Source organism: Agelaius tricolor, unplaced genomic scaffold (assembly GCF_023055355.1).
Source record: "Agelaius tricolor isolate 1412-34295 unplaced genomic scaffold, bAgeTri1.0.p SCAF_2, whole genome shotgun sequence".
In the NCBI taxonomy this organism is placed as follows: Eukaryota; Metazoa; Chordata; class Aves; order Passeriformes; family Icteridae; genus Agelaius; species Agelaius tricolor.
Window position 1 is genome coordinate 13,632,343 of NW_027269262.1, and position 19,265 is coordinate 13,651,607.

Consider the following 19,265-nt stretch of genomic DNA (forward strand, 5'->3'; position numbering starts at 1 on the left):
ACCAAGACTGCATCTTTTTGTAATTTCAATCTACATGGTGCCACTATGCTACAAGTTGCTTTTGTTTAAGCTTTTTTTTTTTTTGTCTCCAAAGCCATGGCTTTCAAATATACCTAATCTCTAGATTTTACCATGAGAATGGTTTAAAAAGATGCCTCAACACTTCAGTTTTGGAGAGTCGCCAAAAGAAATGCTTTCCACCTATTTGATAAAGCCTATTTTGTCTGAAGACAGCCTAGAGCAACAAAGGATACAGATGCTTTCCAAAACACCTCTAACAAAAACAATGGAAGAGCTACAGATCAAACATGAAAAGTCATTCCACAGTTAAGAGAAGGAAACATTCCAGCTTGAGTACTGTCTTTCAACCTTAAGGATATTTTCATCAAGATCAGTATAAAGTTTTCCTGTGCACTAGGGAAGAATTAAATTTATAGAACAAAAGGTGTAATTTGTTTCAGAAGCTTAACCAAAATGAAACAACGTCCTTAACACTTGTCAGACCTAGATCACTGCTACACTCTTCTGACTTTTTTACTGCCACCATATTAATGAGCCATAGGTAGAAAGACCACTATTTTCCCTAAAGAAATATGGTGGTCATCTGAACAAAAATGTAGATCACTAACACAGATTTTAAAAGAAAAGCTGTTTTGATTTCTACATCAACCAGTGCTAAGAATTATGATGTTAAAGATCATTTTAGCAAAACAGCAAAAAAATTAGCAAAAAATTCATCTTTGAACAGAAAAAGGAACTGAAATTACACTCTATCTTACAAGCACACTCTTATAATTCAGTAAATGGAAGTACAGATCATGGAAATGAAAACTCCTGAACTTGGCATAAATTTGTCAACACTATATAAGCAAAACACCAGCTAAACAAAACCTGTTTAATACCACCCAATAATATCCAATTTTTACAAGTTCTGCTGCTTGCACAGAGAAAAAAGTTCCTGCTTGTCCCATATCACACAAGCACCAACACACCTTTGCTCATCGTCTGGTCGTTTGATCAAATTGAACAGTATGTGCAGAAGCTGATCTCTCTCTTTGGGTTCAGGATGGAGGCAGGCTGTACACAGTATGAGTGGGATCAATTCCTAAAAAGTTGTGGGTAGGGGAAAACCAAACAAAGTAAAATTGCTTTGGGCATACATTCATTTACTGCACAAGAAACTAAGAAGATAATCTAAAATCACATAACATCAAAACAGTTAGAAAAGATACTTTGGAGTCCTGATGTCTTATTAAGTGACTTGAGGGAAGTGAAGGTCTACACAAGTTAGAATTATTTTCCTGCTAGGAAGAATCAGGGGAGAATCAGCACATAAAATGAAAAGCTCTGCAAAGATTACAATTAACATATGCAGGTCACCTGTAACCAGAATTAGAGGACAATCATGGTTTCAACTGTTTTCACTACCTACTGAACTGAAGCTCCACAGACAACTATGGAATAAAGCTCCTATGAAAAAATGCCAAGGAGTTAAAGATTAAAATTTCAAATTAAACACCCACATGGTTTTGTGCACAAGTTGGAAAAAATAAACATTGAGAAACATACATTGGTAATGGTGACTGCAGACAGATTTTGTGTTGACTGACAATTATCTGATTTTTGTAAAGGTTCTATGATTTTTTTTTTTCCATACAAAAGTGATCTCTGAAGCTGAATTTTCTTTTTGGAGTAATTAAAACCCCTTAAAAGAATAAATTACAAAGAAAATACTGTGTAAAACATGGAGAGAAAATAGAAGGATCTTCATAGTGAAGGCCTCCTCCTTTCTAAATATGCCTACAAAGCTCATGGTATTCATTCCCAGAAGAACCAAATGTTTCTAAAACATTGTCTGGAAGTCCCTTCCCTTGACCTTGTTGATGTGAGCTTTTACTCCAACTGATTTTGAAAGCCAGACAGTTTTTAAATGATTCAATATCTTAGAGACAGAAACATCACACTGGGAGGTCAAGAAAAAAAGAAGAAAAAACCTCAGTGTCTGGAAAAAAACATGGGCAAGTAATCTGGAGATTACCTTGCACGCTTGCTGTGTACTTAGGAGTAATTTTCAGCAGAAAGACGTTTTGTGAATTATTAAGTTGAGACAAATAAGCAGGTGACAGTGGGAAACACATCTAACATTAGTAGGAGAAATTATACAAAACCTGGAAAAACCTGTGGTTGTTTAGAATGACTGCAGGGAGGTGCAAATTTCTTCTTGCAGATATTCAAAGAGATCTAATAATGATGTTCTTGTGGACCTGTGGAAACACCACTGACAACATCCTCACTGCTCAACCTGTATTTTCCTAAACAGCCCGAGCTCTATTTATATTAAACATAGAACAAGACTCCATTTTAGAGCAGTGCCTAAGCTAGCCAACTCCTGACAAGCTTTCTTTGTTGGTTTTTTTTTTTTTTCATTTTACAGGAATTCTACTCCATGTGCTATTTTCCATCTCCAAAGATGACCAAGACACAGCCTGAACTGTGTTTTAACATTCTGTGACTCTGGAAGATATACTGGCAATATTCAACTCAATTATGATACAGATTAGAGAATTTATGACAGAGGAGACAACATGGAAATATCCTATCACTTAAAAAAATCTAAAAGGAGAGAAGGAGAAATGAAAAATAAATTTGAATACTTTGAACATTTCCAGTTCTTAAATACATTTTTAAGAGTAACTGGGGTTGTTTTTAAATAAGTGTAGCACAACACAGCATGAACTGAAGACCTGCATTAAAGGAACTTGACAAATTAAATTGCATGAACAACTAAATAACTTTCTTCAGCTGAGAGCTTCTTTCCCTCTAGAATCTTCATGTTAGATCTCATTATTTTTACTTGAAATTTTTGCCCATTTAAAGTTATGAGAAGTCTGAGGATTTAACTTATTTAACTTATCTTTTTGGACTGCATAGAATTTTCTCTCCTGCAAATGCTGCGTTAATTCAAAAAGACTTGAAAGAATATTTCTAAAATAATATCCGCCCCAACACCACTCTAAATAACACTACTTATACATTAAACTAACATCTTTTAAATAGGAAATCTGATCGCAATTTGTAGATACAGAACAAAATTACTACTATAAAGACTAAAGCTCACTTAAAAACTTAAAGCTAAATATACATCTGTTACTTTAGTGAAACCTAACTTTCTGAAATCTACTCTAAATTCACATTATTCAACTGCTCTTGGAAGTATTCTTAAATACTCCTATGAAAAACTTGACAAAGAATATCCTCCATGAAATGGGACATTAATGGGATTTTTGTTTCATCTACTGAAACCAACACATTGATTTCACTTCCTTAGCATGTTTGAGTACCTACTCAAAAACCTCAACTGCTTATTCAGAACTACTGCTAGATTTTAAAGCAGTACCATGAGGTGGGGTATTTTTAAGCTTCTTACAGAATTTAAGGAAGTTAACATGGTCTTTTTTCAGCTGAGTCTACGTGAAAGGAAAACACCTGAGAATATTCACCTAGAAACTACTGCCTTGTGTCTGAAAGGTAATGAGTAACCTAACAGCATTGACATGGGCAGATACAAGGCTGGTTCTTTACCTTGCAGCAAGCTGGTTATTCTAGCTGATGGAATTAGCTGTATTTTCTCGTCCATTGGTCACATTCTCTCATGCATACTATGGGAGAAGAGAGTGTTCTCTGCATCGCTGCATCAGGGCTTCTACAGCTCCTTCTATTAACGGGAGTGGAGAAACAGTGAGAAGTCTCAAACAGTGTTTTCTGTGCTCCCTAAAGCCCTCAGGGACATGAAGGTAAAACTGGAAGTAAAGGGGACTGTGGGACCAGAAGAACTAAACTGCTCTCCAGAGGGATCAAACAGGTCAAGTGAAGTCTCCCAAAGACTTATAAGGGGCAGATTCTTCTCAGGACATTCAGGAGCATTAAGAAAAAAAAACGACCTACTGGTAGGTTTGAGCTCATTTCTTCCTGGTGCTAAGGGTCATGCCTTTGCTGTAGATTTGTTTTACAAATCTCAGATTTTTCGTTCTTTAAACCAGCAGAGAAGCAATACGAAGCAGCAATTTTCCAATAAAACATGGTAAGATTAGTATTTGGCTGTTTAGATTCAAGAGAAAAGTTCACAACATGGTATTGAAGACTCTATATATTTATTAATAATCAAGGAGTGGACTTCCAGTGCTATTTGAAACACTCTGCATTCCTTGGGAAGGAATACCACTTGTGCTGACAGTCATAAAGCAAGAAGTTAAGTTTCAAAAAAACCCAACAACTCTCCCTCTATTTAATTTGGGAACTTTCCTAAACATTCTGTTCATCCCCAAGTCCTTGTTTTCTCTTTTGCCTTTGAGTTCAGAACATGAGTTTTGGTAGTTTGTGTTGGTGTTAGTCAACAGGAGTGACTAGTGACTCATGACCATAGCAAGAAGAGTGACTTCCAGAGCTTTGACACTGTTTTCCCATTAGATTCCAAGCAGACTCATATCGTAACATTGTTGGCACTTGCAGCTTGATGCAATATAACATTATGTGTCAGAGGTTCCACCTCTCCTATTGAAAAGCCAAATTCCAATGTGAGGCAGTTTATACCTGTGAGCTACCCAGATGCAGAATGGAGAGAAAGAAGATATTTTGGTTTTACTGTGAGAGAAGCTACATACAGGTGACTGACAGATAATGCTCTCAGGCTGACCTAACACACTGCACAGGAGAATTGAAACAGCCCATCTTCCCTCTGCTCTGCTTCTCTGTAACTCTCCATGTAGGTCTCTCTAAAGAAAAACTCACATTTTTCTCACCATAGTATCTCTGGACAATTTCTTCCTAACTTACAACAACTTGTTCTACTACCTTTGAAAGGGATTTACTATTTGAGTTATCAATAAAGGCAACATTTACATGGACATACAGAGTAGCTCGCTCTTCATTACAGACAAAAGAACATGGATTTTTTAATGGTAATAAGTACCATCTAAACTACATGCCTACAGTTCCTCCTACATATTAAAAGTGTTACAATAAAATATTAAATTTTGGGTTTTTTAAAAGTGCATCATATAGTGAGCATCTCAGAAGGTAGCAAGGAGTTTTCTGTCAGTTTTGTTTCCATCATTATAACAATGTTTTGCTAAACATTCCAACAAGTCTTCTACATCTTATTGCTCTCACTAATTACTGTCTTCTTGCTGGAGTTTGTATAAGCAAAATAATTACCTCAAAGAATAAATTTAACTAGTGTTAAGTGTCAAGACTGGTTACTTCAATAGGTTCAAATAATAATATTTTTATTACTCCAAATATTAATGTATTAATATTGCAGGCAACAATATATAAACCAGGATGACATGATCAATTTTGTTAATGTCTGCCTCTTAATCTTCTTTAATGGTCAATGCTTACATCGTGACCCAATACTGTGCTAAAATTATTCTGTAACTAAAATTATTCTGTAGCCTCTGACAACAAGTAAATAAAATTAAATAATCTTATTGTCTGCAACTGAAATAGCTGCAGGTACCAACAAAGAACTGATAGGAACTGTCTTGGGCAAGAATGTATTTAAAGTTCCAAATTTATTCTTTTAATTTAAAATGAAAAAAAAAATTAATCATAGGATTAACTCATGACCCAAAACTTTGTACTACTAATCTTACCAATATTAAAATCACAGCTCTAATTACCTTTCATGGGGTGAGACTATTATTCCAGGATCCAAAGTAAGCCTCTCAGAGATGCCAAAGGGATGTTTTTACATAAGAATCAATGGTAGGGTGTGGGTGTGAAAAAACTTTATACTTCTTTGTCTGTATTTACTGTTTATTTGAAAACACACATACAAAAGTTTGTGATACAACAAAAGCTGGCAATTCAATTCATAAACATCAAATTCAACTCCTCACATCCATGAACTATCTAAGCTTTACAGGCCATGTGTTGAAAGACATTGGCTTTCAGACTAGAGATGAAAAGGATATTCTATGAGACTGAGCTATTCTACTCTAAGGAAACTGCACTAGGCCCTCATATTGAGCAGAAGGGAACTAAAGGACTTAAAATATAGTTATGTCTCATGTACACCCTCATCCCCTGAACAAAACAGACCTGCAAGCCAAAACCAGCATGGAAAAGGACCAGCAAGAAAAGGACCACATAAAAGGACCAGCAAACAGGCTGTAGTCAATAGTACCCCTGTTTTTAGAAACATAACCTATAGAAATCTACTGCAATCTACGTTTTACAGAGTAACATAGTATTGTAATTGTTAATTTAGATTTCTTTATTCTCCCCTATAATGGGAAATTAAAATGGTCATGTAGGAGATATTGACAACTGACAATTTTCATGCTCTGCAACTCAGGTTTATGTACCTTTATCCATATCCAGCCATGATGAAATCTGCTAGATACAACCCCTGGAAGCAAACAATTAAGTATACTGCCAAGATCTGACACAGTCTTCTTTTGCATTGCTTTAGCAAAACCAGTATTTAATGGCTTTTAAAGCATAAGACTGAGATGAAAATTCATAGTAAGATACTCAACTCTACTGTGTTTTAAGAGACATGCCAGAGAATTAAAGTGCCTTGGTGATATTTACATGCAGTTACCACACATTAATGTGATTACTGTCAATCTACAGTGGAGATCTAGTGGAGTTGAAAATGGCATCAATTCAGAGTCTGAAGATTTAATATAATCTTTGCTTCAACTTTACAAACAAATAAAAACAAAACTCTATTCTTAACATGTTGAACTCTCTATAAATAACAGTTTGTCAGTGTAACTATTTAGTGGTGCATATTCAGTAGACCACTGCTATCATGATTGTGCTAAGTCTGCATAACACAAAAGAAGTTAAAGACTAACACTGGAATAATGGGTGAGATTAAAGATGTAAATAATTAAATAAAAGTGCTGATTAAGAACAAGACTAATAAGATCTTAAGCAAAAAGTTTACTCTGGGCCAAACTCCATTAAAGGATTATATACTGCAGAGTATGGAAGTTGTATGTACAAACAAGGTTACTCTTGTTTCCTGACAAAAACCCATTGACTTTAACAGCTTAAAAAGTGTGAAAAATGAGTATTGCACTGATTAGTTATTACAAAAATTTTAAAAGACTGCTTCTCTCTAGTTGCATTTTACCCAAAGGAATTTTTCTATGGTACATCTGTTAACAAATAGAAGGTGGCTGATTTTACTTTTGCAATTTTTTTATTGTTAATGTATTTTAAGTGATGACAATTGAGAAAGCAGATTACAATGTAGATCAATTTTTATGAACCCAAGGTGCTTATCTTCAAAAAGTATTATCACAGACTGCACCCCAAACAATGGCCTTTTTTTTTTTTTAAGTATTGGCTTTTAGCATTTTGTTACTGGTCATTCCACTTAACTGTTACTTGGATTGCAACATCTCCTTTATTTGTGACTGCATTCATACACAAATCTAAATATTGACATAGATGTTTTCAGGGAGTTAAGATAACCTAGACGTTAGAGATGAAAACAAAATTAAATTTACTTGTTGTTACATGAATTTTGATGATTATGAATTGCTTTGAGGCAATTTTCCTGTAAGATGCATTACTGATTTTACACAGTTGGAACTGCTTTTTTTAGAAACAATTGAACTTATTCCCTCAGCCACCCTACTCAATACTGTCTTTCCTTCTTGTTACCTTCCATTGGAACCTAAACTACAGACACTGAAGAACAATTAAAGCTGCACCAATACACAAAAATAAATAATTTCAGAAATGTCAACTATAATATTTGCCAGAACACTTACTACTGGATCAGGCAGACTGCTACTGATCTTTATATGCTTAAAAGCATGGGAAAAATGGTTTCTGAATCTCTGCTAAAGGACAACAACTACTGAGAGACCGTCAGCCTCTGCAAACTCAGTTTCTCCAAAATGAAGATGCATAGCATATAATTTTCAGCTTAAGATTTTGCAAGCAATTTCAACATGACAGATGCTTAAAGAACAAAGACATTTCAGGGAGTCATCAAAAAATTATGCTTAACTCTCATCCTAATATATTGATAGTGTAAGATCTTAAATACTACTATTCTTCTTGTTTCAGAACAGACTGGTGAGAACTTTGCATTGTGATCTGAACCTGTTACACCTCTTTCTCAAATTAGTGATTTTGAGGTATATTTTTACACCACTTCTCTGTGCAAAAGTCTCATTATAAGGTTCTTTACGGACAAGACTCAAAGTTATACCTTGCTGAAGACAGCCTAGTTCTTAGGATAGCTTTCCATAATTTGATTAGTGTAAATACTGACAGATGGTCTACCCAACTTTTCCTTCAAGTTCCATGACTACATCAGAAAGAACATTAAAAACAGTTATAGCAAAAGGTGGCAGGGAACTAAAAGAAGATATTTTTAAAAGAAATTTCAATTACTGAAATATTAAACATCCCATGTAATGAAATTACTCAATTGTGATCTGTGGCTTTTTCAATTAAACTGAAGCAGATAATTTAGGGCAAAAATACATGTAATCAAATATAACTTTCACTGTAAAACAACCTAGGAAGGAACCAAGTAGGAAACAGAAGAAAAGGTTACAAAAATATTCAATACATTACACAGATTAAGCAAAAAGCTGTGAAAAGGAGCCAAAATACCACATCCTGCCAAGCAGAAGGAAGGAAAGGAATAAAGAAGAAATCAGAAATTAAGCACTGATCCAGGAACATTCACAGAATTATTGTGAAAGACAGAAGAATTTCCAGAGTACCCAGTTAACACCCCACTCCCTCAAAAATAAAGCCTTATATGACTTTTCAAACCATAGCACATATCTCAAGTTCACCATGTCAGCTGCTGATAATTACTTGTATGGTATAAAAATTTTAGATTACAGGATCAGTACGAATTTCTTGAGGAATTTTCAAAGCCTTAAAATTAATTTACACAAAACACATGACTAAGTCTACCATACTGTAGGTCCTGTCAACAAGGACTAAAACTTGCTCAACAAGATATGCTACTTCAAGCCCTTTATTTCAGTGTCAACCATAAGGACACTGAATTTTTGTTTTATATGTCTTCAGTTTATGGGTTTTTTTTTTACATATATGGTAATGTGCAATATTTACACAAAGCAAAACAAAGCCAGTCACATTTTTTTCCTTCCTTTTGTATGCTATATAGCATGAATGATTATGCAAACCATCACCTTCAGTTACATTCAAAATACACATTATATGTTCATAATTTTTAGTCATTCTCATTTTAAAGTTTAGGAAAACATATAAGCAAGATTGCTCATTTCCTTACAAAGGGATATTTTTGATGAACCTTTACTTGGCTGATACATGGAGCTTCCAAGAAAAGACATTAAAATAATTTGTTTGTTGAAAATTATTTTTGTTGAAGTATGTAGTGCTGCAAAAGAACCTGAATATTATTGCTTATTTAAATTGATAGACAAAATAAATGAAACGTTTGAACTCATAGCCCCTGTTTTTACAAAGCACATTGATACAGTCTTCCCTAATAGAAACATCTGTGCTACCACAAACAGATGGACCTACAGTAACAGTCTTGCTAAAGGCTAATGGGTGCCTTAAGCAGAGGAAGGAATATTAGGATACCATGCAGGTTTGCTGAACTCACCTGACAGAGGTGTAAAACCATTTTCTAGGAGCAGAGATGCATGCACAAAAGTAAGAACATGATTGCAAGTAATAGACTTTCATGAAATTAGACACAACATCTTCAAAATTAACAACAAAATAGTGTGATGAAAAAGAGTAAAATTTCAGGGTTCCTCACCTCTCGCTTTGCAAGCAGCACATTAGGAACAATATGAGGCAGGCAGCGTCCCAGCATTAACATGACACTTTTCTCACTGTCTGCAATTCGAGATACCTAGAAAATCAAGTTGCTTGTTTGCTTTTTTTAGAACAGGAACAGAAAAATGCCATTTGAAAGGAATAACAAAAATTGCAGCAGGCTGACCACTTACCAGAAAAGTATTTAATTTATTCCCATACATTAAGCTGTAAGTTTTTGATTTGTCAGTAATTTCAAAAGCATGAGTAGAGGCTCAAAGTTCCCAGTAATTACACCTCTATCACTAGGTTTCATATTTAGCATAAAATCTAAGAACATATATTTATTTCTTAACTTTCATGCACATAGATTCATCTTTCCATGTCTCGTTTCAAAGCAATTATTGCTTGTTTAACTATTGCTGCCATGCAAAATGAAGGATCTTTTAGTTTATGTCAACTGAAATATACCTCTGATCCCAAACGGCTGTCTGCTGACATCCGACAGAAAGACAGTAGTGCTTGATGGAAAGCTGGTGACAATTTCCTGAAATATCATCAAAAAGGGAGAGGGGGAAGAAAGCATAATCAGAAAGGTGATAAACCAAGTCCTTTCACGCTGGTTTAATCAGCTAGGTAATATGACACCCAGAAAGCACGTTTAAGTGATTCATACTACAGAAGTTTTAAAATTATCTTTGACTTTTAGAGTGTTTTGTTTGTAGCAAGAAAAAAACGTGAGTGTCCTAATTAAGAAGTTAGATTTAGTTCCAAAAAATATAACATCTTTCAAACGGCTGCTACATTCAAAAATAGGACTAAATCATGAAGAAAAGGAAGCTTAGGCAATACAAGAGGAAGCATACAATTATGCAAACGGGGTGGGGCAGGCACAGAAATCACATGAAACAATATTTTTGCTTAATGCTCTGATTCTGCAAATTGCATAAAAGCATTTGAGTAGTCAGTCAAGTTAGGAGCTTCAGAGTTAAATAGAGTTTGCTCAACTGCCACTTTGGGATCTAACTTCGGATTCAAAAGCTGCCAGAACCTCAAAATCAATCTTAAACTGGTGTCTAAGCCCTTGTACAGGGTGCATCTGCACAGGCACTGCCTCATGGCCACATCCAGCACCAGCCAATGCAGCCAAGCTACTCAAAGCCTTAAGCATCCATATCAAACCCTGATAAAAGCTTCAAAACAGCCATGTCCGAAGAAGGTAATTTGGCAGAAATGTTCTCAGAAAACAATTACTGACCACTACATCAAACAGGCAAGCAGCAGCACCCTATTATTCCCAGTAATGACAACTTCCTCTGCCTTATCTCAGGCCTTAGATGCTAATCTAACACTGCTCCATCCACTATGTTTAAAGAAGAAACACAACATTTGTCTTCCAAAATATGCACAGAAAGCATCTCACCCATTTCCATCATCTGCTGTTTGAGTCCTCTAATGATACTGAGAGGAGGCAACTCCTATTTTTTATGTGGAAATTGGTAACACCTTGGAACCCTCAAAAATACACACGAGTGCACAAAATCCAACACACAAACGATTACGTGCATGGACATACATTTTATCTAATAGATTGACACATAATACTTCTTACAGTAAATACATAATCATTCACCCTTTTCCAACTGAAAAAGCCCATTAAGAATCAAAGCTCTTACTTACAATTACTTAAACTAATTCAAAGGACATCAATAAATATACCAGTTTTCCTCTTCTCACTATTTAGAAAATTATGATAAATAAGAATTTTTATTTATTGCCTATTTTTTTTTAACGGTATGGAGTTTTGAAGTACATTTTAAATTTTAATGAAGGAAGCTTGTTTTAATCCTATTTGGCTTGGTTTTGTGCGAGGTTCACTTTAAAAAAGTTACTAAACTACTTAAACAGTAGCAAGTTGTAAAAGACCTCTTTCACAATATGTTAGTCCTTATGCTGTAAAATATTCTTGAGTGACAGATTTACAGACTCTACTCAAGACTGTAGAGTTTTTTTTACACTGGGAGAACATTAGCAAGCACTGCAAAGCAGCAGCTTAACATTAACACAGAGGCAAGGCCTTGGCCAGCCCTTTGCCCAGTCTGTCCTTCAACCTGGCATTCATTCTACAGAAAATCAGATCCTTTCCCACTTGGAATCCTAATTAAAATCCTACATAAGGGCAAAGTTCCATTCCCACTTTGCAGAGAATGAAAAGTAAGTATGACAATATGTCACTGAATTACCCTGTGGGTTAAATAACAGCAAGCTCTGGGCAGCGTGGATCCTCTTACAATTGCTGGTTATACTTGGAGTCCAGAAAGCTTCTCCTTAATGAAGTCTAACAAAATCCTTGATGGCTACACTGAACAAAAACCATAAAAGACCAAGGCCTCTTGCACACAAGTCAGCGGCAAGTCTCTTCAAGGGCAAACAGATGCCAGCAGTGAAGACATCTGAATACAAGAAAGTACAATGAATAAAAAGCCCAGGCACTACTGTTCTATTCTATATAACTCTGGGACAGAAGAGTCAATTCATTCAAAAAGCCAGGACTGCTGTATACAGAAAACACCTTGTATTTGGTGCAAATTACCACACACCTCAAATTAGTTGAATAAACACATGTGGTGCAGTCTATCTAAACCACTGCTAGTGCTTTGCACTGCCATCTGTTAACTGAGGCATTTTTCCAATGACGGTCATGTCCTCATTTGCCAGCATGCACGCACAGCTGCTCTGAGTGCAGGCACACAAGGCAGGCTCACTTCCCCTTCTCTCTTCCCATCTGGGCAAGATTTATGCCAAGAAAACACTCTATAGATACAGTAGTAATGATCTTGCCTTCTAGGATAGTCTTAGCTGTTAACCCTTCTTAGTACATTCTGAATAAATGATAGTAATTGTCTTCTATAAATAAATGTGGATTGAAATCAATAAATATCCAGCATTTCCATTGTGTTGCTTCTCCTGCAGATCTCAAAACATTTAACAAATAATCTAATTATTCAGTGAGAAAAATTACTGCATTATTACAAACCTAGGGCATAATCCAGGAAGAAAATTTAGCACTAGATACTGGTCTATAAAACACTGTATCAAACATGCTTTCCTTTGACCCTTTGCTGACATATTAAGCCCAAAGCAGAGTACAAAAATAGCTACATATTACACATGCATTATTTATTTCTGCAGTGAACTGCATTTGAGGGGACTTGTCAATTTAACTCAACGGGGATTCACGGCTTCATTGAACTACTTTTCAAATAAATCTAGGTGCAGTTAAAACAACTGTGAGCAGCAGAACAAATGCTGTTCGTCTAGTCTCTACCATCATAAATTCCACCGGAAATACACAGCTCATTCCTCACCCAGTGATTTAATCCTGTTTTGATATACACCCTGACTATCCCCAAACCATCAATCTAATATTCATGCACTTAATGCCACCCAGCACTCACCATTAATCTGAGCAAGAAGAAACTTGCAACAAGCCAAATGAAAGTAGGTAGACATGTATATAGCAACAGCTTGAAGTTTTGATTACTACACATATTTGTAGTATGCAGTGTACTACACATATCTGGATTTTTAGCTAGGATATGAAAGAAACTTAAAAAAGAAAAAAATCCAGAAAGCTTAAACCAAACCACTGACCACTTTCCAGAAAAATCTAAGCTGTTCTACTTTCCTATTAAACACTAGTATAGTCAACTAAGAGAGAATAAATTTGTTATGTGACTCCAAAGAATTATATTCAGAAATCTTTTCTTCTGTCCAATTCTAAAAGTTAAGATATTACTGAAAAAGTAGCCCTGACCCTTGAACTTAGTGCAAGAAGTACAGAAAATCCAGAAAAAGCAGGAATCTTAGTGTTTGTAAGAAAAGGCAATTACTAGCAGGATTAGCAATTTCTTTTTTTCTGGTGTTCCTTTTCTCCAGCCCACTACAAGCTTGCATTTATTTTTCCATCTGCACAGAATGTCACACAGATTTCTACTTGGTATTTTCAGATGGAAAGATAATTCTAGAAACGAATTACAGTATCAAAACCAGCAAAAGCTTGCTAAGGGACAAAAGACAAAGCAGGATGGCCGCCTGCTTCCCTACAAACAGCAACAGTAAGATCATAAGGTGAGCTACTTGCTTATCTTTGTCTGCAGTGGTAACAATTACAAGTTGTACATACCCTCATTATGTTTGTCCTCCGTGTTACTCCTGATGACTACAGTGGTTTATCTATCACTTAATGAACAAATCACTTCTCCTTTTCACTATAAAAATACTTGTACAGGTCGAAAGGGCTTTTTCAAGAACACTTATAAGCACAAACTCAGTCTCCAAGTAATAACACAACATGAATTCCCTAACTTGGTTAAAAGAATCCGGGCTACCCAGTGAAGGCTTGCCCCAAAATCAAAACTCAAAAAAGCAGTATGCCATTAGATACCTTTCTGATAATTACAAAATAAGTAAATGAAAAATAATTCTGCTCTCTAGGAGAGTTATACACATCTACAGAGAAAAAGCAAAAAAAATTCCCAACTCTTCAAGCAGAAGAGAATTATTAAATTAAAAGAGAACAGAACTCTCTTGTCTTCCCATTCACTATTCTGATTTTAACTATTTTTTTGTTCCAACAAATAGGGCTGGGTTTAAAAACAAGCAGAAAGTGAAAAGAATTTCTGCAACTTAATACTAAAACTGTAGGTTTGTCATATGTACTCCTTCCTGAAGAGATTAGGAACAATATAAAAATATCAGCACTGTACCCTAGAGGTATGTTAGGTCTTTTATTTGCCTTCAAAACATAAATGATCTATTCATTTGGCAGAATTTCACTGTTAGAAAAATATCTACTTACTTTACAAGAATTTTTAATAGTATCATGCAGTTTACAACTTATCACTAACCTATTAGGTTTATCAAAGTGGACTGCAGCTTTAGATGATGGAGGACATGAGGACAGTTTTTCTGTCTCTTTAGAGGGCACAGAATTTAGCATATCTTTAGAAGTCCTTGAATCCACTTCAGCTGATAAAGCAAGGCTTGTTTCCTTAGTGTTTCCATGTTTACTGTCATTCTCAGAGCTCTTGATATCCAAGTACCGTCCATTGTCCTCTGAGACTGTGAGAGGCACTTGTTTTAAAGAAGGATGGGGAGCTACACCATAAACAGTTGACACAGAAAAGTTTTCATTCTTGAGAAGATCTATTTCACTGAAAAAGCAAAATATGAAATATTTTTGTAGCTTTCATGCAAATGCTGTTCAAATCACACCACTGCAGCACAGAAATAAAGACAACATGCTGAAGAGCTCAACACATTCTTCAATTCATGTATGTTTAAGAATTCCTATAACAAATAACTTTGATCACACAAACTGTTCAAATAAGCACTAGCTTCATTGAGCACTTTAGTAAATAATTAGTAACAGCAAAAATGTTGCACACTGAGTGAGTGAATCAATGAAACAAGTGAGTAGCAACAGGTTTATCTCCTTCTGGCTGAAATCTGAGCACTGAGACACAAATTGTTACAAGACAGAACACTACCTAGGATGCAAAACATAAAATACTAGAGTGGTGAATTAATATGTACTATCCTATCTGGCTTTGAAATGGTAACTATGCAAGTCAATAAAGACACTTAAAATTTAAGCACTTTCCCACAAGCTGCATCAGTACACCTCAAGAGGAATGATATCTTATGGCTTACAGAATGATATGGTTGCTCAAAACTTTTAAGTATCTTTTTTTTTTTGCTGTGTTTAAAGATACTGTCATGTCTACTAGTCTTGCTCTTCAGAAAGAAATACTGTGTTGATGTCAGATGTAAAAACAAGCATCTTTCTGACAGTGCTTGCAAGCTGTCACACTAAGGAGTGACATAAAGCTAATTGAAAAAAAACCTATGTAAAACAGATCAGAAGTGATGGTTTTTAAAGGAATAAAGAAGTCACACTGAAAGAACAAAATTGGTTACAAAATTAAATTGTATATGTAATACAGGGAAATAGTCAGTTTGAAGTCTCTTCCTTTTTCTAAATCAAATAATACGTATTGAAAAGGAAAGACCGCCCTGCCCTGAAGAATCCCCAGTAATTTCCTATATCTAAGTCATGGTTCCATATATGTGTTAGAAAGACATTGAAAAGTTATCTAACATTTATCAAGAGTCAAGTAGGTTGATAAGAACATACCTTTCAAGTCTTTGGATTTGTTCCATCAAAGACCATTTCTCACTGTTTAACACACTAATTTGATCTTCTAATTTTTGCACTATTAAACATTGCTAAACACAAGACAGAAACAGAAGAGTTTAGTACAATAAAGTTAAGCAGTACATCAAACAGCTGCAACATTTCTCCTGTACAGTCTTACTTCTATTGACTGTGGTGCTGTTTCAAACACAGGGACGGTCCCGAGTATAGGAGTGTCAGCCTCTAACTCATCATCTTCTACACCAACTGATGCGTCCACCACATCTCTTGCAGCAACATGATGGTTTCCAAAGTCACGGTACAGTTGTAACAGGTCAGGAGGTTTTGGAATATTCAATCCTACATCATCCCAAAGTTCAAAATCCTTCAAAAGAATAGAAGAAACTAAAGCATACAATATACTTCCTTTTATTTTCTTTTCTCCTCCTCATTTGACCACAGGTGATGCAATCGCAAAATAATCACATCAAGACTGCATTGTAGTAAATCAGATAGAAGAATAACTCAGCAAGAAACAATAGTAGAGGAAGGATTCACTTTGTGAACCAAAGCAGTCTGACCATAAAGGCAGCTCTAGGTAACATACTAGAGAGAGTACCTTTCCAACCACATAGGTCACTTTCTCTTTTGCTAAGACCTTTGACTGATCATCACCATGCGAACAAGACCAGAGCACTAAGTGCAACATCCAGTAATTTCTTGAACACCTCCAGGGACAGTGACTCTACCACCTCTCTGGGCAGTCCATTCCAACCTTTAACATCTCCATGAAGAATTTCCTCCTGATGTCTAATATAGCTTAAACAGCTCTGTAGAAGACTGATAGTGAGGTGCAGACAACACAAGGGCCTCCTGTCTCAAACAGGTTCTTTCTTTTCTCATTTACATCTTATCATCTTATTAACACGAGAATATTTCATGTCTGTATATAGAAGTAAGTTTGTGCACTGTTACACAGGAGTTGTGATGGTCTCTTTAACGACTTTAAATTTAAGTATTGGTTTAAACTTTTTTCCTATTGTTCCCAGTCTTCACTATTATTTTTTCCATAGTCTGGTCACATACATTTCTTTGAAGAAATATTATTTTCTCAGATAATTATATGAATAACATAGAAAAAAAAAGTGTCTACTATACAATAATTTCAGTATGTTTATATTTACTTTTTAGAATTAATAATTTTGCTCTTTTTTGCTAATTGTCTCACAAAACAAAAACTTCTCAGTTGAGAGCACAAATAGGATAGACTATTCATCTTCTCTTTTTGGGGGTCTGTTTTCTCACAAGTATTTGGATGTGCAAATATTCAATAGAGGTGGAAGATTCAGAAATTCTATTGAACAACCTATTTGCTCCACAGATTAGGATATGAAATGTAGGAAAAGTTTAGGAGGACCAGTTTCACGTAAAACTGGATGAAATTCCATATTTAATTCTTCTGGTAATATCCCCATTTTGTGATCAATACATATTGGGTGTTGATGTTACTGGGTGCTTTGTCTACCCAGAAACAGTCAGAATGTAATCAGAACCTTCCAAACATTCTTGCCATCAAATGTAAGCCAACAGAGATATAAAACTGATCATTTTAAGAAAAATGCATCAAAGCATAGCTATGTTGGGAAAGAGCCAGGATAACACCTTTATACCAAGAGCTTATTCAATACTGTACTCAATGCCACAGGTGATTAAGTACTCTCACACACACACACACATCCCCAGAAGACAACCAATGAGTAAATTGTATATCCCTGTAAAAGTCAACTGAGTAGGACCTAAGGAAAAGATTACATTTGAGATCCAGATCCTTGACTTCAAGTGAATGTGTGTCACACCAGAATACAAGGAAAACACCTAACTCACACTATTTCACTTCTTCTTTAGCTTCCTTTAAAGAATGCAAGCGCTCTGTCTCCTTCCTACAAATATTGGGAAACTACTGCTCAAACTGCTGTGTTTTCAAACCATGGTTTATATATGAAAATGCTAACTAACATATTTAACTTTTAGAGAACTCACATATATGAAGCAAACTGCATGCACAGGAAAAATCACTTAAGTTCACTTGAGTTTATGACAAGATCAGAATATGGAAAGCAGGCGTGTAAAAAACCTCAAACCCACAAGGAAATTTTACCTGATCATGATTTTCATCTGAAAATGTTATTGATGTAAGCTTGTAACTATTCTTCAATAAAAATTCATTAACTAGGAAGTTTAGAGCTCTTTTCTCAAGAGGTCTGATTGGCTCCTGGAAAAAAAAAGAAAACACACTAGATCTTTGGTTTATCTTTCTTCCAACTATGGAAGTTGTTATATTCACACTAAAATCCATGCAAAGTTCATTTATCACCAGCCACCTACCTGAATTTCAGGACTTGATTTATAATTTTTTCGTTCCTGCAAAGGAACTTCATTTTCTGGGGAGGAAAAAAGAAGTAACTAAATTTTACTCTCTCAGAGAGGATGAGCTCAGCTACTTCTACATTGTTTAAAGTAGAGACTTAAGAAAAGGTTTATGTACACCACCTGCAGCCTGAGTCAGGTTGGCTCGAAGGGCCTGTATGGTCTCCTTGGCTTTCCGTAGTTCAAACTCCAGGACTGGACAGGGATTTGGATTAAACACACACAGGCATCCAACCAAGGCAAGGGAAACAAAAATAAAATATAAAAAGCAAGGATGGGTGTGAAAAAAAAGATACCGTTTGTATTAAACATAAAGCATGCAATCTTTATGGAACTTATGAACACATGCAGCAGAGTTGGTCTGAAAGCAAACTGGTGAACATTTTCCATAGTTTCACTGGCTTTAGCTTAGCTAAGTCAAAATTTCAAGCTGTCTGACAAGGACTCGCTGTAAGGTTTTGGGAAAATATTTAGGAGCTGATGCTGTCAAGTGTTTTGCTTTTTTGGGGGGGCAAGAGGAGTATGTAGGCAGTAAGAACACAGATCTAAATGAAACGAGTATGTTGTGGCAGCAGAGGAAGCTGTCTCCATGTAGCAAAGCTTAAACCATGAAGTGAATGTAAAGTCCCATTGACACCCCAGACGTCATTTGGAAAATAAAACCATACACCAAAATTTTAGTAGTTTAAATGGGAGATCTTGAAATGTACTTTATCTTGCAAAAAAAAAAAAAAAAGTAATTTTAAATTCTATTTCAAAATAGTGGAGTTTTAGGAATGTCCCACAGTTGATTAGGATTTTGAATCCAGGTCACTGAATTCAAATGAACAGAGATATA

General features: G+C 35.4%; 1 protein-coding gene across 4 annotated transcripts in view; it reads right to left on the reverse strand.

Moving 5' to 3' along the window:
- Window positions 1-19,265, reverse strand: part of RELCH (RAB11 binding and LisH domain, coiled-coil and HEAT repeat containing) — a 76,535-nt gene that overhangs the window by 33,278 nt on the left and 23,992 nt on the right. For 2 of the 4 annotated variants that reach the window (XM_071453490.1, XM_071453464.1), the window contains exons 3-11: window positions 18,551-18,622; window positions 18,386-18,441; window positions 18,159-18,272; window positions 16,182-16,385; window positions 16,001-16,092; window positions 14,712-15,017; window positions 10,273-10,348; window positions 9,803-9,898; window positions 993-1,105 (exon numbers count right to left, since the gene is read on the reverse strand). In XM_071453490.1, coding sequence (XP_071309591.1) covers window positions 993-1,105; window positions 9,803-9,898; window positions 10,273-10,348; window positions 14,712-15,017; window positions 16,001-16,092; window positions 16,182-16,385; window positions 18,159-18,272; window positions 18,386-18,441; window positions 18,551-18,622 — 1,129 coding nt within the window. The remainder of the gene's footprint in view (window positions 1-992; window positions 1,106-9,802; window positions 9,899-10,272; window positions 10,349-14,711; window positions 15,018-16,000; window positions 16,093-16,181; window positions 16,386-18,158; window positions 18,273-18,385; window positions 18,442-18,550; window positions 18,623-19,265) is intronic. The other 2 variants (XM_071453481.1, XM_071453472.1) reach the window with 2 other exon arrangements.